Here is a 26,963-nt window from a genome sequence, read left to right as displayed (position 1 = left end):
TGTGTGTGTGTGTGTGTGTGTGTGTGTGTGTGTGTGTGTGTGTGTGTAGGGGGGAAGGGAGAGCCAGGGGCCAGAGAGCTTAAAACAAACACAGGAACAAGGTTGCAGGGGAGCTGGGGGCGTGGCCCAGGGATAGTGTCCTTGCCTAGAATTCCCCAGTGAGGGGCTGAGGGGGTGGCTCAGTGGTAGAGCACCTGCCTAGGCTCTCCCACGGATGGGGCTGCGGGTGTGGCTCAGTGGCAGAATGCTTGCCTAGCACTCAGGGGCTGCGGGTCCAGCCCCAGCACCACCAAAACCAAGAGTCATTTGTATTTGAAAAAAAGCAACATGAACACTGTCATAGCAGAGATCCCTACAGACAGAAAGACAGACGGCTCATTCTCTGGCCCCAGACATATTTAGTGCCATGGGGAACATCTTTCAAATGGCACCAGGTTCTCTGGGGTCACAGGATCTGGGACAGAGCCACTTGTGCCGGGCCACCTGGTATTCTGCCAGCCCTGCCTGTCTTTGCAGGTGTAGGGCCAAGGCCACTCAGGGATACTGCCTGCCCAGCAAGCCACACCTCCAGGCACCCACATCCCACCTGCGTGCCAGCTCTGTGACTGTAGGTCTCACTGTCCCAACCATCGCTGAGGTCCCCACAGCCTCGCCGCATGCTCAGTTGCTCAAGAAACAGATAAAGGTACAAGTCAGCCAAGATTGGGGCCCACCTTCAGCTTGCCTGTAAGAACATGGTGGCTGTGAATATCACAAATGTCACTCAGTCTGTAGGCACCAGTGAGTGGCTGGGAATCTATATGGGTAACTCAAAGGCCCCATTCTTCTCCCAACCTGTTATATGCACACACACACACACACACACACACACACACACGGCTTGTCCTGATGGGGTGCTGATCTAATCAGTTTGTGGGGGGCAGGCGGGAGCAAGGAGCTCTTGTCCTCCCCCCCCCCCCCCCCCCCGATAATGACTTCTCTTCAGCAAGTTTCTTGCTGCTGTGGCCGCAGAGACAAGTGGCAGAAGCTGAGATGGGGACAGTTGCCATGATACGCGCTGTGGTAATTTAGCCTCAGAGCTTTGGTTCCTGTGGAATAATTTAACGATCTGGTGGGGAGGGAGGGAGGGAGGGAGGGAGGAGGAGGACAGGGGTTATGTGGCTTCACATCCCCACCTCCAAAAAAGAATCTAAGCTCTCAGAGCCAGAGGAGGTGCGTGGCTGTGGGGAGGAAGAGTGAGAATCCTTTCCACCCGGACCGTGGGAGGTGGGGAATGCCCTCTGGATCACGGCTACAGGAGGGAGACAGCAGGTGACTCAGAAAGTCTACAGGGGCTGCGTCTTCCTTCCCACCCAGAGCCTGGAGTGTCTTTTCCTAAGGGGACAGGTGCTGGGAGCCTGTGGCCACCCCTTCCCTCCTCTGTAATGGTCATCCTCGTGAAATGGACTGGATTTGGAATCTCCTAGGAGATACCTTTGGATGTGTTTGTGAGGGTGTTTCCAGAAAGGTTTAACTGAGGTGGGAAGGCCCACCCTAAATGTGGGTGGCCCCAACCCCGCGGGCTGGGGTGCTGGGCTGAACAAAAAGAGGAGAAAGAGGAGAGGAAGACAGTGAGCTAGCCCTGGAATTCCCTCCTCTGTCTAGATGCTCCAGGCCGTGAGCACAGAGCCTTGCTTGTCCTCTGCCCACTAAACTGATGGCAGCTTCTACAGGCAAACAGTTCCTTCCTCCACAGGTGACCTTCTCTTGGGTAGTGGTCTCGGCCAAGGAGAGTTAATTGATACATAAGAAAGACAGGCCATAGTCCCTGGAGAATGGTGGCCCACAGATTGCCCAGAGGCTCCCAGGCCACCAAAGTGAGCTTATGGTAGCAGACTGTGGCCAGCATGTGGGGTCTTGAGCACTACAGACCTAGGGGTAAGGGTGGCCAGGACAGGTGGGAGGGAGAAGGAGGGCCCTGCCGAGCACAGGTGGGGAGGGTCAGGAGCAGCCAGCTGAGGTGGATCAGGCCCCAGCACCAGAGACAAGGAGCAGCACAGTCCTCAGGCTGCCTTCTGTCAGCCTTCTGTCAGTCCTCAGGCTGCCTTCTGTCAGTCGCCTCTGTCTACAGAACCTGTCCCATCCTCACTGCCCCCCAGAGCCATGCTGGTTCCAGTCCACTGTGATGCTCATTTCCAAGGGATGAAACAAGCTCTTGGAGACACCAACGCACCCACGGTCAAAACTGTGCTCAGTGACAGGCTGATATCCAAGTAGCCTAATCCTGTTCCCAGGCCTTCAGCCACATACACCTCAAATCTTTACAAAATAGGGACACACTGTCCCAGGCCGCCAGAGGCTGCAGCGGGATTTGAACTCAGATCAACCGGCTGGTACCTGTCACAACTGCTTCAGCTATGAGAAACAAGAGAGGAGGCGGCTGCCTTCCTAATTTACAGCCACCTCAGCTGAGGATGAGAGGCAACATGGGTTCCGCCGGATGGGGGTATAATTCCCTCAGCTGGCAGCATTTTACATTTTACAGAGCAACCACAACGTGGCGTGGGAATGGCCCGATTTTTGATAACTGTACAAAATATGGTTTTTAAAGGCACTGTGTTTTTATTAGAAAGATCGCTTAAGTAACTGGGGTGGGGGCAGGGATGAAGCTCAACCTCGTGTGTTAGAACTTCCACCTCAGTGGGTCAGAGAAACTAACATACATATGCACGGGCAGAGAGTAAACCGCACATGAACTTTTATGGCATTCTTGTAGCTTATCTATTTCTGAAAACACAGACAGACAGGCAGCATGCCCCTGCCCCAGCCTTTCAAATCCACCTTCAGCTTTACCATTGGATCCAGGAACAGAGCCAGGCACCTACGACCAAGTCTCCTTAAAAGACTAAGAAAACAAAAAGTAAGGCCCGGGGCTGCGACTGGCTCTGTCTCCTGTGCCAGGCGGACACGGACTGGATCTGCATGGAGGTGTAGCACGACCGGCTGGGACAGAACACAGAGCCTTCCTTCGTCAGCGGTTGTCCCTTGCCCTTGATGAAGGGCAGACACCTGGTGGGCACCTGACAGGGCACGGCCAACAAGGGGCTTCAGGGATCTGACTTTCATACCCGTGACTCTATGGTAATTTCAGAAAGATGGGGTAGAGGGACCCCACTCCACCCATCTGTGCTGACTGTTTTTCCTGGGTGCCCGTGACGCACCCCTATGATGTGCTAAGCAAGGGCGTAGAAATAGGAACATGGAGGCCCATCTGTGGGAGGAGGCGAGGGTGGCTGGGCCACCAGGGCAGCCAGGGAAGGCTCCTCTGAGGTGATGGCCCAGCATCGCAGCTCACAAACTGAACAAAGGAGAGAGAGAAAAGCGTGTGAATCCAGGGAAGACAGGTCCCAAGCGCAAGGAGGAGTGATCCTGGCATTGGGTGGCGAGGTCACAGCTGGAGGTTGGTGACATGGGCAGAGAGGGTCTGAGAATAGTGGCCCTCTGATAGGAAAACACAGAACTCAGAGAAGTTGCCCATGTCCCCACCATTCACCTAGATCAGGGGTGGTCCGGAGACAGACATAGCAGGCCTGTTGTCTGTCTCTACACAGCCCCAGGAAAAGCCATTTTTACACTGGGGAATGGTTGGGAGGGGGGGAATAACTCTCACAAGAATGCTGTGTGCCAAAGGAAAAAGGTTCAACTTCCTTATAGCGGAAGCTCACCGCAGAGCCACACCCCATTCCTACCAGTCCCCTGTGCTTATGAGCTGTAACTACTGTTGTCACCACCTGCCCTTTTCAGAAAAGCCAGCCGGTCCCTGCTCCGGACAACCCTGTTACCCTTGCTGTGCCTGGGAGTTACCGAGTGGTAAGGGATTAGAAGTCAGCTCTCTGGTGTTTAAACCGTGGGACACGATATGAACATCCACGGTATACCAGGGAAGGCGGAGAGCTGGAGATGGAGGAAGGATGGAGAGGAGGAGTGGGGCTGACATGAGCAGAGAGTGAATTATTGGACTGAACTTTGTTGCTATTTGTAAAAAGTCCGTAGAACTTACAGGCTTTGAGACGACACTGTGGGGCCACCCGTTTAATGAGGGAACACAATTCCCAGGAAGCAACACCCAAGATTCTCTGATTCTGCTTCGCAACATCTTGTAGTTCCCGGTTCATAGCTAGTCTGGTTTTTCAGTCCTGACTTTGCTTTTAGGGGTGCTCAGGGTGCACCTGGGGCCTCACAGGAGCACTCTACACTGAACCTCACCACAGCTTTTTACATGCTGGGCTTTACAGGAGGCAGGTCTTGAACTTGGGATCTTCTTGCTTCAGCCTTTTAAGTAGCTGAGATAATTTCAAGTCGCTGGCCTGTGCTATTAGGACTGGCTTCTTGTTTTTTGTTGGAGATAAGATCTCGTGGCTATAGCCTGGTCTTAGGTCACATCTCCATGGTTGCTGGGTCTAAGGTGCAAGGCCTTAAGCAGAGTTAATGCTGTCTTCTTGGATTTAGGCTCCTTCTAGACACAATGGCGTCCTTCCTCTTACTGTATCTTTGCCAAGCTTCTTGTCATTCTTTCCTCCTCCTCCTCCTCCTCTTCCTCCTCCTCCTCCTTCCCCTCCTTGTCCAACCCCCTAGCTCTCTCCTCCTCATCTCCCCCCTCGCACTCCCCTCCCTCCCGTCCTCCCTCCATGAGGGCTCTGCTTTTTGCTGCAGGTTTGGGATTTCACTTTATGTTTTTGTCTTCCCCTCTCTAAGTCGAGGCTAGCTCAGAACTAACAATAGACAGAAAGTAACTGAAAAACCGAGGTTCCAGTGGGTGGCATTGCCCCCAGAGGGCCTGCGGGCACCTGTGGGGCCGGTCTGGGCTGCCGCATGACTATCAACACTACTGGCAAGTCTTGGGTGGGCACCCACTCATGCAGAATACGCCCTGGGCACATGACAAGTTGTCTCTCCACTCCAAGCCTGCCTCTATTACTCCACTGCTGTCCCCTGCAAAGAGTGCCACCAGCCGCCAACCTCACGTGTCCCGCACTCTGGAGGACACACAGCACTCGGCTACTCACAGTAAGCACCTTCTGAGTCGTGACAACACTGATGGTTCTGGACACTGCTAAATGTCACATCCTGAGACCACAGCTCTCAGCTCTATGGTATCCACAGTCCAGGAAAAGCCAGCAGCAGGCCCAGCTGCAGAAGGTGAAACCCGGAGGAAGGGAAGCTTAGCCCCCATGAGGGAGTCTGAGTGGGGCTGGGGATTTAGGGAAGGAAAAAGGACGACACATGGTTCTATCGTCTGGCTCGCTGAGATTACATTCTTTTGCAGTGCTCAGCCTGGAGCACGGCCCCCGTGGGTCCTCAATGCAAGGCAGAGCGTGCCTGCCTCTGCGGCACCGCACATCTGCCTTCTGGTACTGCTGACTTCTTTCCCCCAAGCCTATAAACAAAACAAACCCAACGACCAAACAAACAGGGAATTTTCAACTGCTTGGGTAGAAGGCAGCGAATGTGAAGCGTTATTTATTCCCTGCCTGGGTGCGCAGAGCTCGGAAGGAAACACACACGGTGCAATTCCCTACCATGCAGGGAGAGAGAGAAGCCTCTGAGAGATGTGAAAGTGTACACGTTCCCCAGAGCTTCAGCTAAGCAGCGAGGGGTGATGAGGAAGCTGTTTGGTGGACCAGCAGGTCCCTCTCTCCATGGTCACCTCCATCTCAAGCTGTTTGGTGGACCAGCGAGGACTCTCTTACCATAGGCACCTCCTCTCTAGGCTCCCTGACTCCCAGATGTGGGGCTTCTGGTGACCCCTGGTTTGACTGGCTTACAGCCCTGGCAGCTGGAGGCCGGGAGTGGAAACCTCGCTAACTCAATCAGTGAGCTCTGACAAGCCTAAATGGTTGTTTGGAAGAAGCTTTTCTCGTCCACCTCCCTTGTTGCCCCAAACCTCAAATACAATAAATTAAATAAAACATGAGATACAATCGGGGCCTTTTTGGCCGCTGTTTCTAGTGGGAGTCAGAAACATGTTAATGAAGCCTGCGTTTTCCCTCCTCCTCTTGATGTTTGCTCTCCCTCCTCCCCTGCCTCTCCTGGTGGGTGGGTGGAAGGGGAGGGGGGGCTGGGGTATTATTCAGCGCACTGCCATAGGTGTCTTCAGCCAATCGCAGGCGATGGCAGCCACTTGCACCTTGCTGACAGCTGCTGTCAAAATACTCTCTCAACCAGCAGCTCGATAATAACTCGAAAATGAGATACAAATGAGTGATTCCTTGCGTGTGACTGCGCGGACGATCCTGCAGCCCACCAGTCCTAGCTGTGGCCGGGGGACACTACAGGGCAGTTCTGGCCTCTGAAGGGAGGCTGGCAGAAAAAAAAAACGAAGCCAAGTGGCCAGCCAGGCCTGGATGAATGTCTGGGGAAGATGCTCTGACCCCTGAAAGGGTCTTGAGAATTGGTCCAAGATCCCCTTACCACAGGCTGCTACATGCTTCTGTCCCTCCCAGATATACTTGATGCATAGCTAGAATCTTTCGTGGAAGGAATCCATGAGGTACTTTTTGCTCACTATGTGGGGGGAGGGGAGGCTGCATCTGAAACCCCAGGAAGAAAGAGGACCACACGGCTGTTTCCCAGGGCGAGTATCGCCCACCTGTCTCCCCTGTCACCTAAAGCCAGGCTGGCCTGTTTCTCCCTCAGTGATGCCAGCCTCTCACACAGATAAGAAAGGCACAGATGAGCCCTGGGAGGAGCAACAGGGCATATAGTCAGTCCTTTCCCACTGTTCTGAGGGAGGGCCGGGGCTCCCAGTTTCAGGAAGCAGGTCCTGGGGGTAGGATAGACAGCTCTTCCCCAAGGCCAGGGCTGCCTGCTGCTGGAGACCCTCTACTTGTCATGGACAGGGCTGGAGGAGGCTAAAAGGTGCCTCTGAAAATAGTCTAGCGCTGTCTCAGGCTTTAAAAGAAACAGTGCACTGATGGTGCTTCTCTCCTTCTTAATACACTGCTCTGTGCTGGCATGGCGGTCTGGCTATGTTAAGAGGAGCTCGGTGGAATCCCCTTCCTAAGCTCGCTTTCTCCTCCTCCCTCTGCAAGCTTTTATTCCCAGCCTGTGCTGGGGAACACTTCCCTTCCTCCCCACCTGTGTGACAATGTGTGTTCTCCACCAGCGGCCTGTGTCACCCGGCTACTTAAACAGTGAATGCCGGCGAAGGTGGGCTCGGCCTGTGGAGCCTGCCGTGCAAGCCGAGCCACTGTAGGAGGCTTTTAAGCATACACTCGGAAGGACAAGAGGCTCTCAGCACACGTGAGCAGGGGAGATGCCGGTTTGGGGGTTACGTCCATCAAACTTGTCTACGGAGCCAGGGGAGGGGTACAGACTGGAACCTGGGCCCCAGGGCCTTGGTTCTGCCACTTGACGGCTATGAGACCTCAGGCGAGTCACTTAACCTCTCTGCCTTGCTGTCTCCTCTCTGTGAAGGGAGATATTAATGCGGACCCCACAGTGGAGGTGCGTGGGAATAGGAGGGGGCGGGGCCATGAGGCACTGCAGATGGGTGTCTATGGCTGCTTTTGTGGCTTTTGCTCACTTTCCCACGGTCTCTGGAATGAGATTCACTTAAGAGTGTGGAGAAAGCCTTCAAGAGCCAAGCGTCCATTTGTTAGCAGGTAAGGATCCTGAAGGCATTTCGAACGTTTGGACGGTGTATGAAGGGCTGGGCAGAAACCACAGGGACCAGCATTGTCCTGGCTACAGCAAGGGGTTTCAAACAGGGGACTGGCTCAAGAGTTCAAAGGTCAAGATACAAGAGGACAGAGCCACTGGAGAGTGAACTGGCTGTGGGTCTAACCTGAGTAACCCGTGCAATCCTCTAAGGCCCTCTCCTGCAGCCCTGCCATAGGAATATGGACTGCAAAGACATGCTTTTCCCTCTGACTCTAAGCGACACTGCAGCAGCACAGGAAGGGAGTCCAGGCCACTTACAAGTGAACCAGCACTGACTGCCGCTATGCATGCTTTCTCCTGTTCTTCACTCTGTGCACATGAGCGAGCACCATGTGTGCCTTGCGTGTTTGCTCAGTGGCCCCTAACACACATACTTTCTTTCCCTTTAACACAGGGAAAGCCTCTCCCCACCCAGAACTGCTGACGTCTCCCTGGCACCCCTCTTTGCTTGCTTGTTTTCAGCCCCTTAACATGGAGATGGGCAGAGGGAAAGCCAGAGAGGCAGCTGTATCCAGCAGAGGGAGGAACTCGTGTGCACAGTGCCACCCTGCCCTGGCACCAGAGCTGTTCCAGGATGTCCCACTCCACAGTAAGGATAGGGAAGCTTTGGGTCCAAGGCCCGTTCCCTGGAGGAACCGCACTCCACCTACATCTGAGGCTGATTCTTGCTGGGACTAGACAGACAGGAGCATTCTCCCTGGGAGAAATGCCCAGGAGTCCCCAAAACCTGGCCTCACAGAACAACTGTTCTGAAATGCATCTAAAGGGGAGGAGGCGAGCGGGGGGAGGCAGGAGACACAGCAGACACTACAGAAACTCACAAAGGCAGAAAGAAAAAGGAAGGAATCTAGGAGCCTGCACGGCCTCTGGCTGCAGCACAGCATCAGACACAGATAGCATGGGCTTCACTCACAGCTCCCAGACTCCTTTGCTCCACGGCACCTCACACATCCTTAGACCAGTCCCCTATCTGCAGCAGCCTCCCATCAGAGCTGATCCAGGCTCCTTCCCAACTCTGGGTACCCACAGAGCAGACAGCTGCTCACTGTGGCACTCAAGGTCCTGGGGTAAACCGAGAACCTTGGCATTAGTGCCAGGAACTATGTTACTTAGACTGTCGTGCTGAGTGCTGGTGAGGTTTGGCTGAGGTCCCATGGACATGGACTCTGACTGCTCTGAAGGAGACAGGCGGCAGGGCCAAGACTTGGAAACTGCTCGGGTGCACTCCGGGAACTCTGTGTGGTCGTGCAAAGGTTGGACAGTGCAGGCGGCCCCTCCCACAGCACTGCGCTCACAGCCCTGCGGAGCCAGCTGTAACAGCCACCACCCTCCTCTAAGTCACCTGTCCCGCAGTCTGCAGCAGAGGCTCTGGTCACATTCCCCTGCCAGGCACATGGACTGATATTGACGAGCCACAGGTGCCAGCGGTGCGCCAGCCAGTGCCCAGTGTTAATCCAGAAGCTGCACTGCATTAGAGGCTAGCAACCACCAGTCAGGCTGATGGGAAATGACCTGTGGGCTTAGGTGGACCTAACAAGTGTGTGGTACCAAATATTGGGACTAAGGCTAAAGGCATCTTCTACAACAAGTCTTAAATCTGCTGCCTAGGGAGACCATGTCTTAACCAAAAGGCCTTGTCCCTCTGAGTGCTGACTACCCCGTGATGCAGTGGCGAGGGCCTGCCCCTTCCAGAGCCCTAGAGTCCTGCTTTCTTGAAAGCTCTGTGATAGAGAAGGGGCCCAAAGCTGCCAGACCTGAAGATACTCCAAGGACATGTCCCAAGCTGTTTGGCTCCCGCTGCCTTTCGCACCCAGGATGCCAGGAGACAGACAGGCAGAGCCCTGCACTGGCTCCAACAAGTGAGCTGCCAGCAAGAATGAATGGGAGTGCGGGCCAGAACAGCCACTGTGTAGACTGGAATCTAGTGAGACAACTGCTCACTGTGGAGGGAGGGACCATGGCCCAGGGTACCCCACTTCAGCCTGAACTCTGTGTCTTCCCTGGATACAGCGAATGGCTGCCCGTAGCAGGAAGGAGAGAGAAGACGCAAGCCAGTGCTGGCTGCATATGGAGGGGAAGCCGGCTTCCCCACGGGCAAGTGGGAACACCCTTGTACCAGATGAACGCTGTCTCGCCAGTGCACACTGTGGCTGCTCTCGTGTCAATGCCGCTGCTCCTGCAGTCACAGCAGACATTACTAATCGATTGCCATGCCACTTTCTGCAGAGCCCAGGCAGTCTCCCCACCACCCAGCACAGGATCCTAGGCAGCCACGACCAATAGGTTTTGCTGCCTTGGGAAGCGTAAGCTCTCTGCTCTAGCTGAAACAACTGCATGGAATCATTCAACCAACACAGGGCCAGAGACCTCAAGCGGTGGCCTGGGGTCACCCTTCTTGGTGGTGCCCTGTTGACTTGGAAAATGACAGACTCCTTCCAAGCTCACAGCCAACCTCTGATGCCTGAGGTAGGAGAGGCCAGACAACCCCATCCTTTTTCTAAGAAAGGTCTAGAGATGCCCCCCGCCCCGCAGTGCTTGGTCTTTCACACTAGACAATGAGGCTAGGGACTTCCACCTTTCCAGGGTGCCAGGTTCATATCAATTAGCATAGATTTAAGTACTAAAGTTTATGCAGCATATGGAAATCGGGGTGATTTCTCTCTCCCTGCCTGTCCCCCACTGCTCACTGACCAAGGACGTAGATTTACTACTGATCAAAGGCCAGAGTGGCTGTGACTGACCAGGGCCTGGGCCTTCTTGGGTCACAGATGGCCACTCCATGACTCAATGGCTACTCAAGTCTTCCCAACAGACAGCTGCCATAGACGCCACCTGCTTGCTCCTCTGACGGGCAGCTCACTACTGCCATCTGTCACTGTTTGGGGTATTGATTTTCTAGCTGAAATCTGGGGTCCTTTACAGATTTACATGTGGGTAGCCTTGAATCTCTTACACAAGGATGTGGGAAACTGTGTGGCCCTGCACCTTGCTCTGCAGTGGGGTTCTCAGATTACAAGCCTTCGTTATCCAGAGAGGTAGAGGAATAAAGGGGACCCCAGGTGCAACAGTTGCTGCGGTCAGGAGACCTTATCCCCTGTGCTCTGTCCCATGGCAGTAAGATCAGGAACGTAACAAATGTAACAAATGTAACAAATGTAACAAACGTAACCTCACAGCTAACACACAGGGAGCCACCAGGGATGCTCACCAGGAGCCCACACCTATGCCAATACTGAATAAAAGGATCAAAAGCTGGACTCTGGATTGTAGCCCTGGCTGAGGCTCTCTTTGATGCATATGGAAGCCAGAGAGTATGTGGAGGGACAGAGAGGGGAAGGGAGAAACAGCCAACCTCACTGGCTCCACCCCAGGTGTGACACACTATCCCGCCAGTCACATGGTGCCTCCCTTGGTTTTTGTCTTACTTTCTTTCCCTCTGTTCTGACCCTCACCACAGCTGTGTGTATGTCCTAAAGTGGCTGGTACTCTGTATCCAGAGCTGCCATCTGGATCAAGCCACAGGGACCTGAGGTGCAGGGGACACAAAAGCCCCTGTTCCTGAGAGGCTACATTCTCCCCAAAGGGCCGTAAACGGCCTTAGCCAATAAGATCTAGAGACTCAATGGAAGTGCAGAGAGCACCATCATCCAGTGTGTGGGAACAAACACCGCAGTGAGGGCTGCATGGATGAGCCGGGCTACAGGAGCGAGATCAGGTGGCAGGGCACAGCCATCAGCCAGGCAGGCTAATTCAACAGTGCGGATGGGGACAAAGCCTCTACCTGAGCCAGGCGCAACAATGGATTCCAGAGGGACTGTGTCCAGTGCAGGAAGGTTCACATGAGAAGACAGGGAGGGGCAGAGACTCCAGGGAAGGCAACTGAGTGACAGCTGTGCGTGAGTAGGCACTGAGCTGCCACAGGACCACAGAGACTTGTGATCCTGTAACCTGGGACGTGGTTCCAGAATACACAGAATGACAGAGCCAATTAGAAAGCTAATAAGAGAAGTTAGTTTACAGATCAGACAGCTGGGCATAGGGGGACGCCCAGCAGCTAAGAGAACTTGCTGCCCTTCCAGAGGGTGGGGTTCAGTTGCTAACACCAACACGGCAGCTCACAACCATTGGCAACTCCAGCTCCAGGAGATCCAAAGGCCTTTCTGGTCCCTGTGGGCAAATGGCCTCCCACAAAGACACAGGCGCATACACATACGCCCATGTCATCTCCCCCACATAGAGATCAGACAACTACTCTCACAGGGAAACTGAGTAGGAGTACCACAAACTGGGTAAGTCATGGGAGTGCTGGCTAGACACAGGGTATGTGTGGAGGGGTGCAAGTGCTGGCACGCTGATGTTAAGGGCACATAGAAGGGGGCTACTCTGGAGCCTGCTTGGTGGTGGCACTTACAGAGCCAGTAAGCATGTGCCCCTTGAGCAATATGCACAACAGCCCTGCGTACGTCTGCACTGCCCCACAGGGAGACACACCGCAGCACTGCCCCGCAGTGAGACACACCACAGCACTGCCCCGCAGTGAGACACGCCACAGCACTGCCCCGCAGTGAGATGCGCCACACCGCAGCACTGCCCCACAGTGACACACCGCAGCACTGCCCTGCAGTGAGACACCACAGCACTGCCCCACAGGGAGACACCACAGCACTGCCCCGCAGTGAGACACACCGCAGCAGTGCCCCACAATGACACACCGCAGCACTGCCCCGCAGGGAGACACACCACACCACAGCACTGCCTCCTGACAGAGTGAGACAGAACAACAAACAGGCAAGCCATGGCCCGCCTAGATGGCCTGGCTGTACCTCATGGCAACAGGGATACACTTCCATCAGCAGCTGTGGAAGCCCAGGGGTGGGAAGTGGGACCTCACTAGGTACACACGCCATGCTGTCAGAGGTACAGAAGTGAGTGGAGGGGCCACTCTCACTGGGTGGTGGCAGGGTTGGGAAACGTGGGGACATCTAAGTCTCGGGTGGGGCGTTGGCTAAGGTGTGGATGAGTGGGCACTCAGGCTTGTGATCCACACACACCTCTGCGTCTGGTCACCTCTGCTGACTTAAGCACGTCACTGGATCAAATGTCTGTCTTCAGACACCTTTGCTTGCCACCCTGAGATTGAAACATGTCCACTCGGAGTCTACAATCCCATTCTGATACTGGTTCTCTGCAGATGTTATCTAAGACAGACAGACAGACAGACAGACAGACAGACAGACGGAGCCACGGGGCCCACATCACAAGGAGCATATAGCCTACACTGTCAAGTACGGATGGGCTCAGGTGGGCTCAGCTGTGAGGTAGGGGACATCACTGGTCCAGGGTGTAGAATCTTTCCAGAGAGCCAGGGGAACCCGAGGTCCCCCTCCCTTTATCCCACTCACTCTGTGCAGAGCAGTTCACAGAGCCTGAAGCTTCTAGAAAACACTGCCAGGAACCAGGACCAAAAGCAGCAGAGTCCTGGGCAGGGAAGGGAGGCCACGGACCTCTGTCTCGGTGACTGTGAGAAGAAAACCAGCCTACAAGGACAGACTGAGCTGTCCCCAAAGTCAGCACCACAGGTGTGCTGGGCACAGGAGACCCAGGCCTGTAATTAAGAGCTCTGGATGCCTGGTGTGAATTGCCCATTCACACCCTTGCAGGTGGCTCACACCTCTGAGGAAGAAATAGCAGGAAAAAGAAAAAAGGAAAAAAAAAAAAAACCTGCATTCTATCTGGAGCCAGAGCCTGGCCAATCTGAGAGGCAGCAGACATCCCCACCCTCCGGGGACAGTCCCAGGAGGATGGTGGGCTCTGGAATGGGAGCTAACTACACCACCACAGAGCTGTGTGACCCTAGGCAAACTGCTTACCCCCTCTGTGCCTCCCAACTTGGACTTCATCGGCATTCTAAGGCTCTGCACAGTAGGGCTGCATACTCCATGGGCATTTTCTGTATACCCACTGGGTACCAGGCTCCCATGCACACTGTATGACTCCAGTGACATCTGATCTTCTAGTCTGGGGTGGGGTTTTGTTCAATAAGCAGATGCTCACGGGGGCAGAGGCCAACAGAGCAAGTGGAAGGGACCCAGGCGGGAGTGAGCCAAAGGCCTCAAGCTACACGGTGATTCTCTCAGAGGCACTGCTGTGCCTGGCACTGGGCACCCTAGGTTTCTGATTTTGAGATGAGACTCAGGCCACAGACCTAGGGACGGTGGAGCAGGACAAGGGGCCTGGGCCGGGCCCTTTCTCAGACTCTGACATCATGTCTTCATGTCTGACAAGTCTAGGATACAGGAAACCAGTGTGTGTGTGTGTGTGTGTGTGTGTGTGTGTGTGTGTGTGTGTGTCTCCACTCAGGGGAAGCTGGCAGGGAGAGAGGGAAGGAGGGAGGGGGAGCTGGAGGGGCTTCAGGGTCTCAAATCCAGGAGAAGCTCGACCTTTCGTGCCTGTGGGCGGGATGGGGTGAGAGCAAGGGGCTGAGCAGGGAACTTCTCTGGTGAGTGCTATTGGCAGAGCTGCCTGGGACCCAGGCTGACAGGGTTTCCTATCCTCAGAACCAGGGCTGTGGGCACCTCCCTACAGGACCTAGCTCACCACTGTGCGCCAACCCATATAAACCATATCTGGGCCACATACGGCCTACAGTTGGTCAATGGTACCTCAGGCTGTAGTGAGCCAGGCGACAGTGACACTCTACAACAGCCAGTCTTAGGAGGGACACAGGCCCTGCCTCTGTGGGGCAACTTCCACATCCCAAGGGCTCTGCATTCTGGGAGGGTGGGCAACAATAAGGAACACTTTATAGAGGAGACTGAGGAAAGGGACTTGTCTGGGACTGACACGGAGGCAACAGTAAGGGCCTTCCTACAGAACAGCCATGTACCTGGGTTCTGTGGTGACTGGCTGGGGACCAGGGAAAACACTCAGGCCCTCCAGGCTTAGGCTCCGTTTCTATACGATGTCCTGCTAGCTATCCAGTCTGTAGCGTCAGTGTGGTGTTCTCTAAGATACCCAGTCCTAGGCCTGGGACAGCTCCAGTGAACACCTCTCAGGTATGAAGGCAAGGGAGAAGCTAGGTCATTCCTCACACAGATGGCCTGTGTCCATGGCCAGGAAGGCAAAGTTAAGGACCTATAGACAAGGGGCAGAGAGGGAAGTGTAGCAGGCACACTCTAACCAGACAGGAAAGGGACAGTGTTCTTTCTTAACCTCAAGAAGAGAATGAAAACTTCTGAGCAGAAACTGCCCAGGGGATCTGTGGCCGTGCATCCTCCCTGCCTGCCACCCAGGCCTTCCCTCCCACCGTGGACTCCTGATACTAGTCTTTCAAAGTTTCAAGCCAAACAGGGTTCTGTGAAGTCCACAGCAACCCAAGGGGAGCCTATGGCTGGGCATGCTCCCTGTCCCACCCCAAAGTGAGGATGGCGAGGCCCCAAAGATGCTGCAGTCACTCGGGGAAAGGAACCATTGGGAAGCACAGTCTGAGCTGTGCCCATCAGACTGAGAATGATGGTGGGGATCCTCTCTCCTGTCTGTCTGTCCATCCCTCCCCAGGCCATGCCCTTTGCAGGGAGGTAGCAGGAGCCAAGTTACGGTTCCTCTCCAACAGACAAGAAAACCGCAGCTGGCTGACCGTCACAACTGCTCTGCCTCCAAACATCCTAACCGTCCTGCCGTACCTCTGTCAGGTCCCTGCCCCGTGAAAACCATGCACCAGGTTTCAGAATGGACACCAAATCAGGTGTGGTGTCTGTGTGACTCTGCAGCCCGCAATGTCCACAAGGCCAGCCCTGTAGAACCTCCTTCTTGGGAAGGGCGATTCTGCTTTTCCTGAAATTAGGGACTCCTGCTAAGGTAGCCCCAAGGAAGACAATGGGGCCCTTGCAGCTGAGCCTATGGCTCAGGCAGCTGTGCGACCTGAGCTGCGGTGTGTACACACACAAGGTACACACACTCTGAGCAACCCTGCTGGTCCTTACACAGGGGTGACAGGCCTGGGCAGTCGGGTCCTCCAGGCATCCTTGGGGCTGATGGGAGAGAGGGAATGGCGGTGTGAGAGGCACGCACCCAGGGAAAGGAAGACAATGAGAAAAGCTAGAGAGAACCTCCTGGGTAAAGACACAGGTTCTACCGGCGCCAGACTCTGGGGTTCAAATCTTGTCCCTACAGTTTTGGTGATGGAATCACGGTCACCATTCACTGAGACTGCTCCCTCTCAGAGCCGACAGCCTCTTCCCTGTTCTCTGCAGACAGTGGCAGAAGAGAGGACACTCCTGACACAGGTGCCTTCCCTGGGGTCCTAGCACAGTACCTCATACAAACACACATTCACCGATGTCCCCACTAAGACAACTGGGGGATGGGAGGGGGGCGGACAAGTCCTTCTAAACCTGGGAGGAAACCAGATATACAAGACCAAGCTCTGTTCAGAGTCCTGAAAGCCACATGGCCAGCTTAGACATGCAATCTTGAGTAGGCTGGGCCTTGAGTTCACTTTGGCCACAGCAGAAGCCCTCCCATGGCCAGGGCTGCAAGCTCCAAGCCTGTTGGCATGGCAGGCAGCAGGCACAGAGCCCAGCACACAGGCACACACCAGAAACATGGGTTGTGATTTCAAGTGTATGTACCAGGAAAAGCCCTCCCTGACCCCTAATCCTGCCTGACATAGTAGGTCAACCAGCTCTCCCAAACCCTGAAGCCTTCCTTCCCTTAGTCGGTGACCTTTCGCTGGCCGGTGGGTGGCTTTGTCTAGAATCATAGCAGAGGCATCAGCGGCCTGTGCATCCCTGGGAAGTCTCACAGTGACCCCTGCTGTCCACCACTGTGATCGGCCTCAGCTCTCCAATCGCTGGGAAGCTAACAAAAGCAAGGCAGAGCCTGTACAGGACGGTTCCAGCTTCAGGGGGTTTATGACCGCTCAGAACAATGGCGGAGGGGAAGAGACGCCACATGTAAGTACATTCGGCAGACACTAATTCCCTGTCTACTAAAAACGGAAGCATAATACACAGATCAAACAAAGCACCTTCTCCTGCCTTGCAGTCTTTTGTTTCCCTGGATAAATGTCATCCCCAATACACTGTGGATCTCAGTGACACTGTCATCTCCGAGGGACGAGGTTCCTGATCAACAAGCACGGTTTTTAGCAACTCCTTTTGATGCGGCAGCTATGAGATTGGACTCCCTTTTTTTAAAAAAAAAAAAAAAAAGCAGAAGCACCACAGGCGTGCAGGGAGCTGACACTCCCTCTCCTTTTGCCTGATGTGCTGTATGTGGGTACAGAAAAAACAAAACACAAAAAACAAAAAAAACGGCCCCTCACCCCCGAATGTGACCCATGTTACCAGGTACCGGAGCTCAGACATCGGAGGGGATAGCATGCAGCATCAATTGGGCTGACCAGGGCGGTGAACGCCCCCAGCCCAGGGAATGGGGAAGAGCAGGGAGAGAAGGGATGGGTTTTGAAGCCGATTCCCCAAGCAGCAGCTCATCTCTTAACCTCACAGCAAGAGGAAACACACAGGCCTCACAGAGATAATTCCCTCTCCAACTCAGCATGTGTCGTGTAGCTGGTGTCTGCCTTGCAAGTCGCAGACAGGTCATTCTACCAGACACACCACCTGAGAAAGTGACAGGCAAAGGCAGACACTCCTGACACGGCTCCTCCCTGGACAGCACCTCAGCACAGCAGAGGACACAGGGGACTCGAGGCCCCTGAGTTCTCTAAGACCCCAGCTGAACCTAGCAATTGGCATGGTGGAGTGAACTCACCCACCTCACGTTCTGAGAACACGTGCTTTGGGGTCCCTCAGGACACAGTGCCCTCTCATGGGATCACAGAAAAGTCTCCTCCAACTTGAGACTCAGTGCAGAGCCACTCACGTCACACTGCTCTTCTGTGCACGTGGGGGCGGCCGGCCTGAGGCCTGTGCGGTTCAGACTGTCAGAGTTCAGATGACGGAGGGCCGGAGACATGGTTGACTCAGTGGTTAAAAGCACTGGGTGCTCATCCAGGGGACCTGAGTTCATGCCCAGCACCCACGTGGCCGCTCACAACCATCTGTAACTCCAGATCCTGGGGATCTGACGCCCTCCACTGGCCTCTGAAGGCACTGCATGCACATGGTGCAAAAATAGAAGTAATACAGAGAACATTAAAAGGTTGGAGAAAAAGAACTGAAACTGATGGACCACCTTTCAAACCATGAGCAGAATGAGCCTGACGACGGCCAGGCTCCTGCGTCAGGCTCCTGCCTGCCGTCATGGCCTGGGAAGGAGAGCCCTGAAGCTTCTACCTCTGTCCCTGTCCCAGCCAGGTTGTCTTTGACTCTCGTCACTTGCCTGGGTCCCAAGCTGAGACTGCATCCTGTACTAACAGACCATGGCCTGTATTCTGTATGTCACGTTCACTGTCCTCCCGAAATGGCTTTTCCCCAGAGAGCAACTGAGACTGGTGACTCAATCCCATGAGGAAAACAGGGTCCTCTGGGGACCTGAGGTGAAAGTCCCAGTGCCTGGGCCCCACCTTGAAAGAACTGACTCTCCTGGAGCAAAACCTGCACAGAGGGTTGTCGGTAAATCCCACAGGGGAACCACAGAATGCAGCCACCAGAATTGCTGTCTCTCCTGATATCTGGTGACAGCCCTAGGGTACAGGCACACATCCAGCCATCCTCCTGCCTCTGAGAAAGGAGACCAGGGCACTCTTGCACCATAATCTCTGAGATTAAGGAAGTCGCATCAAGGGCAAAGTTTGGAAGGCCCATCGTGGGGCTTACAGCACCGAAATCAAGACCTGAGTAGCCTCCCAGCCTCCACGGGGCGCTGTGCCCACAGCTCAGTATGAGGACCTACCTGAAAAGCTCCCGGATCTCCCTCTGGTTGGCCTGGAAGGGGATATTCCGCACCAGGATCTTGGAGGTCGTCTGCTTCTTGGGGACCTGCTTCTTCCGAGTGGATGTCACGGCAGGCCTGGAATGGGGTGGGGGAAAAACACTACATCATCTGGGCTGCCAATTGCTTCTACCTAGACCAATCTTGTCACCTTCCCACACAAAACCCCTCCCTGTCCTCTCAAGTGGCCTACAGAAGGGGCCGGATGAAAGCAGAGGAAGTCAGCCAATCCCCCACTCAGGGTGACAGGGACCAGAGTTATCTTCTCCCCTGAATAGTGTAGCCCATTGCTGCTGTCCTGTAACAAGGACCATCAGAAGGAACCCCATGAGGGAGGGCCTCAGGCATTCTGGGTCAGCACTTTACCCCTGAGCTACAACCCTAGCTGTTCCTTTTATTATAAAAACATGTCTAAGCTCTCTCCCCAGGGGATGGACACAGACTGGGGCAGTCAGACAGGGAAGCAGGTATCAAAGTTGGCACGTGAAACCTTAGTTGGGAAGAACCCCAAGTGGCTGAGGAATTGGGGTGTGTATGGGGGGGGGCGCATTTAAGAACCGTAAGACACCAGAACAATCAGCACCAAGGTCAGACATAGAGAGCTGTCACCCATCCAAGGACAGAGAAGACATCTCAGGACTCACTTAGTGGCCCGTTCGGAGATCCGCACCTCCAGCTTATGGCCGTCCACAACGTGACCCTAGAACACAAAATGACCAGGCCTGGTCACTAACTCACCCTCACCTTTTCTAGCACCCAGCCTGTCCCAGGCAGAGGGGCTGGTGAGAACCAAGGACAGAGATGGCTTTAACACAAGAGCTGACCAGCAGGTGGCCAGAGAGACCCGGTCTCCTAGGCATCCCGGACCTCCCGGCCACTCAGGGAGCCGTTTCCACCATTAGACGCACGCTCAGGGAGAGGAGCCTGCAGGTCTAGCTAGAGCGCTCGTTCTAGTCCACAGGCTCTTTATGGAAAGTTCTAACCCACCCGCATGTAAGCTAGGCCCTAACTGCAGTCCCCGGCTTACAAAGCAGCTGCATTAGCAAAATGACCCCTGGAAATCCCTCTGATATCCCAGGAAATACATCATGTGGGGCTTTGGACGCCCAATCCCCGGCAGTGATGTACACACACGTTCGTGCATAGAAGAGCACATGGCATGCGTGCAAATGCAGCGCTACCAACTCTTAAGAATCACGAAAGAGAAAATATGGACCACAATTTTCAGAGTTGAATTTGAGTCAAATGAAGACACGAAGTCCAGGAACGCAGTGTGACTTCGAGTAGACGAAAGATAAAACCTCACAGGGCCCGCGCTGAGCTGTGTCCTCTGCCCTGCATGACCCGACGACTGGCAACAGCAGAGAGCTCTGCCTTTATTTTCTTGAGACAGGGTCTACTATATACATCAGACTAGCCCAAGACCTGCTATATAGACCAGGCTGGTCCGGAACTCAGAGGTCCTCCTGAGTACTGGCCTTGTGGCTTTCTTCTTAAGCAAGGTTCAAGTCCCTCTAGGGCTGCCACAGGCCACAGTTCCTCTCTTGCTGTGGAGGATCACAATCTGCCTCTTTGCCTTTTCCTCTTCTCCCTCTCTCAACTTTTTCCTTGGTCTAAGGCAGGGTGAGGTCTTGGAAGGGTTCAAGGGTTCCCCAGTTACCCCTAGACTATGTGTGTTCTTCATAGCAGCTCTAGAAACACTCCTAAAATTCCAGTCAGAGCTCGCTCTTCTGCTGCCTTCAGGCCTGGTGCTAGCCCTTCAAAGGACCTAGGTCTGGGTGTCTACACCTCTTCCTTCTGTCCCAGCATCCTGTCCCCATGCTGCTCATCAGGCTGGCCTCTCTGCCTCTCAAACGTACAGAGCTCATTCCTCATTCCTGCCTCAGAAGGCCTGCCATAGGCCTCTGTACTTACCGTCCCCACCTCCTAGCTGCTCCCTCCCAGAGCTCTGAGCAGGTGACGTCTGTCATGACAGGTACTGGTCACCTGTCACCTCCTTAAGGAGCCCTCTGTGTTTTCTGCGGCATCCCCTGGGGGAGGCGTGACTTCCGTGACTGTGCTCTTATGCATCTGTCCAGGTCTGAAGCCTGTCTTTCCCAGCAGAGGGAGGAGCGAGCGCATCTGGTTTAGTCATGGTCCGAGAGAATGTCCGATAGACAGACGGGTCTGCATGTGTACACAGCCCCACTCACTGTATTTCCTGGGATATCGGAGGGATTTCCCGGGGTCATTTTGCTAATGCAGCAGCTTTGCGTCTAGGGACTGTAGTCAGAGCCAAGCTTACGTGAGGCTCAGGTGGGTTAGAACGCTCCATAAAGAGCCTGCGAAATAGAGTAAGCATGCTGGAATCACGGCAAAAGAACGAGTGAGTCAAAGTGGCCATGGAGGGTGAGAGAGGCCCTTACTCTTTCTTGGGCCCTGTTCTCACCATGGGGACCCAGAACCCCCATCTTACCTGGAGCTGCTTGAGGGCTTTCTGGGCCTGTTCTGGCTTCTTATATTCCACAAACCCAAACCCCATTGAGAGGAGCGCTCCTGAGGGAGAGAAAGAGGGAGAGGGAGGGGAGTGGGGTGGGGCCCAGCACCAGAGCAGACCACAGTGGGCGGGGCCCAGCACCAGAGCAGGCCACAGTGGGCGGGGCCCAGCACCAGAGCCGACCACTCCGGAAGACTCCACTGGTGGGCCTCCACTTCTCTTCCCTTCTCACACCCCTCTTCCTTCAAAACAAGACTTAGCTCGTGCTAAGAGACCTAGGACCGAGCATTAAGGTGAATCCCAAATGGGGCAACATGGCTGCTCCCTGGGTCTCCTTGGCTATTAACTAGTGGATGACTGACTGGATAGCTCACCTCCTAATCAGAATCTGCCCTTCAGAGGGAGTGGGAAGTAACAGGGTGACCATGGCTACACCAGTGGGCTCCTGGAACCTGCCTGACAGACACCCAGCAGGACCATAGCTGTCCATTACTATTCAGGAACATGCTGGGCCAGCCCACACGCTAGCCCCACCAATCCTGCCTAACTGAAGAAGACTCCGGATGGGGATGGCCCTACCTAGCCCTTGCAGGAAGCCAGGAGGTGGTCCGCCAGGACTCAGGAGAATCCCTGGGACCAAGGAAAGGCATGAGGTCTAGGTGCCTGCGGGTCAGGGAGGCACAAGATTAATGCATTGGTAGAATGTTCTAGAACTTATTCTTCTGGGTATTTCCCTTGGAAAACAGGATGGAAAGTCCAAGGTCAGCCATTTCTTGGCACACCTGGGAAAGTTCCAGAACACAGAGGTGAAGGGAAGAGGCAGAGGCTCCAGCTTCATACTGCTGCCCCATGAGACTGTTTCAAAGCCGCTCACTACTAGGGAACATTCTAGAGGAAGGGGTCCAATATGTCAGTTGGATCTGCCAAAGAGCAGGAGGCCTGAGGCAGGCCAGGGACCACCATAGAGGAGGGTGACATCTGGAAACCAGAAGAGGAGGCGGAGATGCCATGGTGGGGTCCCGACTCCCTCCCTCACACACTCCTTCAGGAAGTGCTCCTGCTGGGTCGTGGGGATAAATACCTGTTTTATTCTTCTTCTTGGAGACGGTGCAGCTCTTTACAGTTCCCACTTTGGAAAACACCTGCAAAAGACAGGCCCCTGTCACCAGGAAGTGCGCAGCCACCACTGTTCCCTTGCATGAGGACCCGCCCCTGAGGTGAACAAGGGGGTGGATGTGATGCTGCCAGGAGGCCGCAGGCTGCATCCCAGCCCTCTGTTCCCCAACTCACTTCCTTCAGTGTCTCTTCTGTGGTGCTGAAGTTAAGGTTCTTAATGAACAAAGTGCACCCTGGGATGCTCTCCTCTTCCTCTTCCTCCTCTTCTTCTTCCTCCTCTTCCATTTTGCCTGTGGAGGCCTCTGCTCCTTCAGCCGAAGCCTTTTCACCTTCTGGGTCTAGTACTGGCCGTCGACAGAGAAACCAGTGTGTTACATGGTGATATTGCAAACTCACAGACATCTCAGGACTTCAAGCACAAAACTTGCTAGATTAAAGAGGTCTTGAGGCGCTGTTGGGCTTCAGCGGAGGGAGAAAGAAAGAGAGGGAAGGAGAGAGGGGAGGAGGGGAGAGAAAGGGAGAGGAGAAGGGAAATGAGAGAGATGGAGTCAGAGAGAGGGAGTGGGGGTGAGGGGAGAAGAGAGAGAGGTGTGTAAGACAGGCAGGCAGGCAGGCACAGATGTCCTGCTGTAGGCCCCATTTGAGAGAGAACAGAATACTGAACACAGACCAGAACTGGGAGTGCTGAACACGCCTGACCACACTGACTTAACGTGAACATAAACTACCATTATCAACTATTGTCTTCAATCATGAACCTAAGCAGAATGCTATTTTCCTCAAAATCACAGACAAACACCCCCCCCCACCAAGGTACTTGATGAACTTTCAAACTAAAAATCCAATGTGAAATCTCTCAAAATTGTAAAATGAGGGTGGGGCAGGGTCGAAAACAGATCGATGTCAATGACTCTGCCCAAGGCTTTGGACCCAAAGCCCCCAGATGCATTGCTGTCAGGGCAATGCATGCATGCCCTGGTGGGCCAACACCAGAAAGGGTGCGTGGGCCAACTGACGGCTGCTGTCCTTTGCCCTCAGTCCAGCTTCTGCGTGTGGGCGGGACTTCCTGGTGCTCGGCTCCGTCCATCCCCCCAGCCTTCTGACAGCCCCACTCACACCTGCTGTAACGGTGAGGCCCACAAACCCACCCACACAAGCCCGATGGGGGTGACACAGTGACATCGTCACCTGACACCATGGGAAATACAGCTGTGCCCTCAGCTCTCTGTGGGCCTGGCCCAGAGCCTGGATTCAAGCCCTGTCTCCAGCAATGCCACACAGCACGGCTGCCTGCACTCGCAAAGGCAAGGCCGAGGAAAAAAGGGTGACTCAGGATGGACAACGGGACGGCAGCTCCTGGGGAAGATGCAGAATGACAGTCCCTCCCTCTCATTAGTTCACCTCAGCCTCAGACAATGGAGGCTGTTGACATCTCTGATGCCTGTGCCACCACCTCCATGAGGTACCACATCATAAAACATGAGGCTACAGAACATTCTAGAGCCTTCTGCACCTGCACCCTCAATCTCAGGTTGCCTCGGGCTGGTGTGAGGATTCATCAGGGCTGGGAAAGACATTTCACTGAGAACAGTCGGGAAGGCGATGGCCCAGGAGGTCTGCTGGAGTGAGTGTCCCTTCTTGGTACTGCCCAATGTCTGACACTTGGAGAGCTCACCTCAGTATGGTCAGAAAGGTGGAGTTTACAAGAAGAGAAAAATGTAGCTGTTTTTTAAAAATTTTAGTTTATCAGTTCTTATGACTTAAGTTGTAAGAGCATTTGGCCTTCAGACTCAGCTGGGGCCAGCAAAAGAACTAGCTTGCTGGCCTCACGCTCCATGCCCTGGCCTGTACCACATTACTGACCCTGCCCACCTCCTGTCCCCAGTCTGGACTCAGCTAGCTCTAGCAGCATCCAGGGGACAGTCTGACAGCCCCTGGCATGTGCACCTAGGACTCTGCCCTCAGCTGTGTCTCACAGATCATGCTCGGATGATCACAGGGAGGCAACTCTGCTTTAGCCACTGGCTGAGCTGAGAAAGGTTCTAGGTAGTATCCAAGGCGGGCAGGTCCCTCCCGGCTGGTCAGCTGCGGTCCCTCCCGGCTGGTCAACTGCTCCTGGCCCCAGCCTCAGGAGGCAGGGGACATTTGAGAATGTGGGTGTGCAGCTTGCCCGGCCAGAACAGTTCCAATGAGCCAACCTACACCCTCCAACACTAGGAAATGCAGGCCATACTGTGGTGTGGCAGACCTTCCCACAGTCCAGGCAGGGCTACCAGCCTCCCTACACTCATCCTGCCTCCCTGAATCTCAGCAGCCAGGGGATACTGGAGAGGAGGAGGGGAAACTGGGGGGTGTTTGGGGGGGGAACCATGGGGCTATGAGACATATGCAGGCCACACTGGTTCTGCCACACTCGCTGTGCCGGGGCTGGTGGCTGAATCCTACCTTAGCACCCCATTTCCAGTACGGCTGTGGTGGTTTGAAAGCAAATGGCCTCCATAGGCCCATAGGTAGTGACACTTTTAGGAGGTGTGGCCTTGTTGGAGGAAGTGTGTCACTGTGGGGGTGGGCTCTGAGTTCTCCCATGCTTAAGCTCTGCCCAATGTGGCTCACAGTCTCCTCCTGCTGCCTGAGGATCAAGACGTAGAATTCTCTGGAACTCACGGCTCCTTCTCTAACAACATGTCTGCCTGCATGCTGCCATGCTTCCCACCACGACAGTAATGGTAACGGACTAAACCTCTGACACTGTACGCCAGCCCCAATTAAAGGTTTTCCTTTACACGCGTTAGCATGGTCATGGTGTCTCTACGGCAACAGAACCCTAAGTCCACTGTGTTTAATGAGAGCAGGCACAGTGCACAGGCATAATGCACACATGTACGCATACACACATACACACGTACACAGAGTACATGTGTATGCACACACTCCGGCACCCAGCACTGGGCTGTTCGGAAGCACATGAGCCCATGACCTCATCCACAGGTTTGGATACTGTCACTGACTGACCAACTGACCTCCTTGCTGGTCCCCCACCTGGCTTGTCAGCTTCTTACACCTCATCCCTGGCTTCTCTCTGCTTAGCCCACACCAATTGCTCTGGCCTCTTTGCTGACTGCCAGACCTGCCAAACCAGCACCTGCCACGGGACCTTTGCACATGATGTGCCTGCTCATTCTTCATCTCCTGGATCCCCGTGAGGTCACAGCACAAGCATTCCCCGAGGGCCCTTCCTGCCGGGTGTTACAAAGGACTTGGCTAGTCCCTATCACTTCCCTCTACTTTCTTCTTTATAGAACCCCAGCTTCACTGTGAAATCACTTCCTCCAGTGGCTCCGGTCTGTGTGTCTCAGATGTGAGGGGAGCTCACCAACTGTGGGGCCGGGCCTGGGATAGTGATGTCTGTCACACTCAGCCTGTGCCTGGAACACAGGACTGGCAACCGCCCTTACAGTGGGGTGTAGCTGTGGAGTCCCAGACCCAAGCTCAGACTCTGAGTCCTGCACATGTGCACTGCCGTGGTGTGAGGCCCCGTCTCCAGGCTTCCCTCTCCCTCACTGTCTAGAAGGGCAGCAATAGAGCTTCTGAGAAACCAAGGAGGGACCAGGGAACTGGCCTGCCACAGCATCGAGGACTGTCCTCATCTGCAACCTCACCCCTCCCGTGCACACTGCAGACTGCTCGGCGGGTCCTCCTAGGCCGTCGGAGGAAAAGCTGTGAACCCCTAACTCTAGAGGCAAAACGGCACAAGGCAGGGAGCGATGCCCCCCACCCCACTGCCTGGAGTTCTGAGAAGGCCTGCCTGCACCCACATCCGGGGACCTGGCCCTACCTTATACCTCGCCTCCAGCCCTGCTGTGGCCTGTGTCTCGGCCCAAGGGAGGCTGGAAAAGGCTACATGCCAGGGGGGTAAAGACAAGGTCTTCTTAAAACATGATTCGGATTTAGCCCTAAGTAGAGAGACAAAGGAGAGACAAAAACCTGGGCACCATGAAACCCAAATGGATGACAAGAACAGCGAGAAGAACCAGAAGGGGGAAGGGATAAGAGAGGTGGGGGGCTGGGCAAGGGCGGATGGGGGGTGAGCAGCTAGATGCAGGTGGGTTGCAGGGACCGGGAGGGGCAGGGAAAAACCACTTCCACCTCAGTCAGCACAATGGCAGCCAGTCACAGGCGGCCACAGGGGGCGTCATTAGAAGCAGGCTGTAGGATTCCCCTGCCCCTCCCCACTAGAGCTCCTGTGAGGCCCACAGCGACAGCCTGTTATCAGCAGCAAGCAGCTTGGTGGGACCTCCCCTGACTCACAGCCCTTTATCTGGAGGTGAGGGTCTTGGTTTCGGGGAGATAAAACACGCTGTTCCTGTCCCTTGGGACCCACGCAGGGAACAGCGGCTCACTGCAGAAAAGCCTGCCCATCCCCCTCCTCCTCGCCTATGAAATCCTAGTCTGGTCCCCAGCACTCTAGGTCCTCACCCTACAGGGATGGGAGAGCTGGCGGTACCTTCAGAACAATGTGCAGGACAAGGTAAGGGGACACAGGATGACTCTGGGCAGGGGTGAGGGGACACGGGATGACCCTGGGCAGGGGTGAGGGGGCACGGGATGACCCTGGGCAGAGGTGAGGGGGCACAGGATGACTCTGGGCAGGGGTGAGGGGACACAGGATGACTCTGGGCAGGGGTGAGGGGGCACAGGATGACTCTGGGCAGGGGTGAGGGGGCACAGGATGACCCTGGGCAGAGGTGAGGGGGCACAGGATGACTCTGGGCAG

The 26,963-nt window shown here is 54.8% G+C and overlaps 1 protein-coding gene across 1 annotated transcript in view; it reads right to left on the bottom strand.

Annotated features, from left to right (window-relative positions):
* Positions 1 to 26,963, bottom strand: part of Rbm19 (RNA binding motif protein 19) — an 87,260-nt gene that overhangs the window by 40,518 nt on the left and 19,779 nt on the right. The window contains exons 17-21 of the mRNA XM_028753916.1: positions 22,364 to 22,533; positions 22,155 to 22,215; positions 21,053 to 21,132; positions 19,242 to 19,297; positions 18,559 to 18,675 (exon numbers count right to left, since the gene is read on the bottom strand). Of these exons, the coding sequence (XP_028609749.1) occupies positions 18,559 to 18,675; positions 19,242 to 19,297; positions 21,053 to 21,132; positions 22,155 to 22,215; positions 22,364 to 22,533 (484 nt within the window). The remainder of the gene's footprint in view (positions 1 to 18,558; positions 18,676 to 19,241; positions 19,298 to 21,052; positions 21,133 to 22,154; positions 22,216 to 22,363; positions 22,534 to 26,963) is intronic.

The sequence above is a fragment of the Grammomys surdaster genome, unplaced genomic scaffold (assembly GCF_004785775.1).
Source record: "Grammomys surdaster isolate TR1022 unplaced genomic scaffold, NIH_TR_1.0 125976, whole genome shotgun sequence".
NCBI lineage: Eukaryota > Metazoa > Chordata > Mammalia > Rodentia > Muridae > Grammomys > Grammomys surdaster.
The sequence above is the reverse complement of the archived record's forward strand: the minus strand, read 5'-3'. Positions and strand labels throughout refer to the sequence as shown.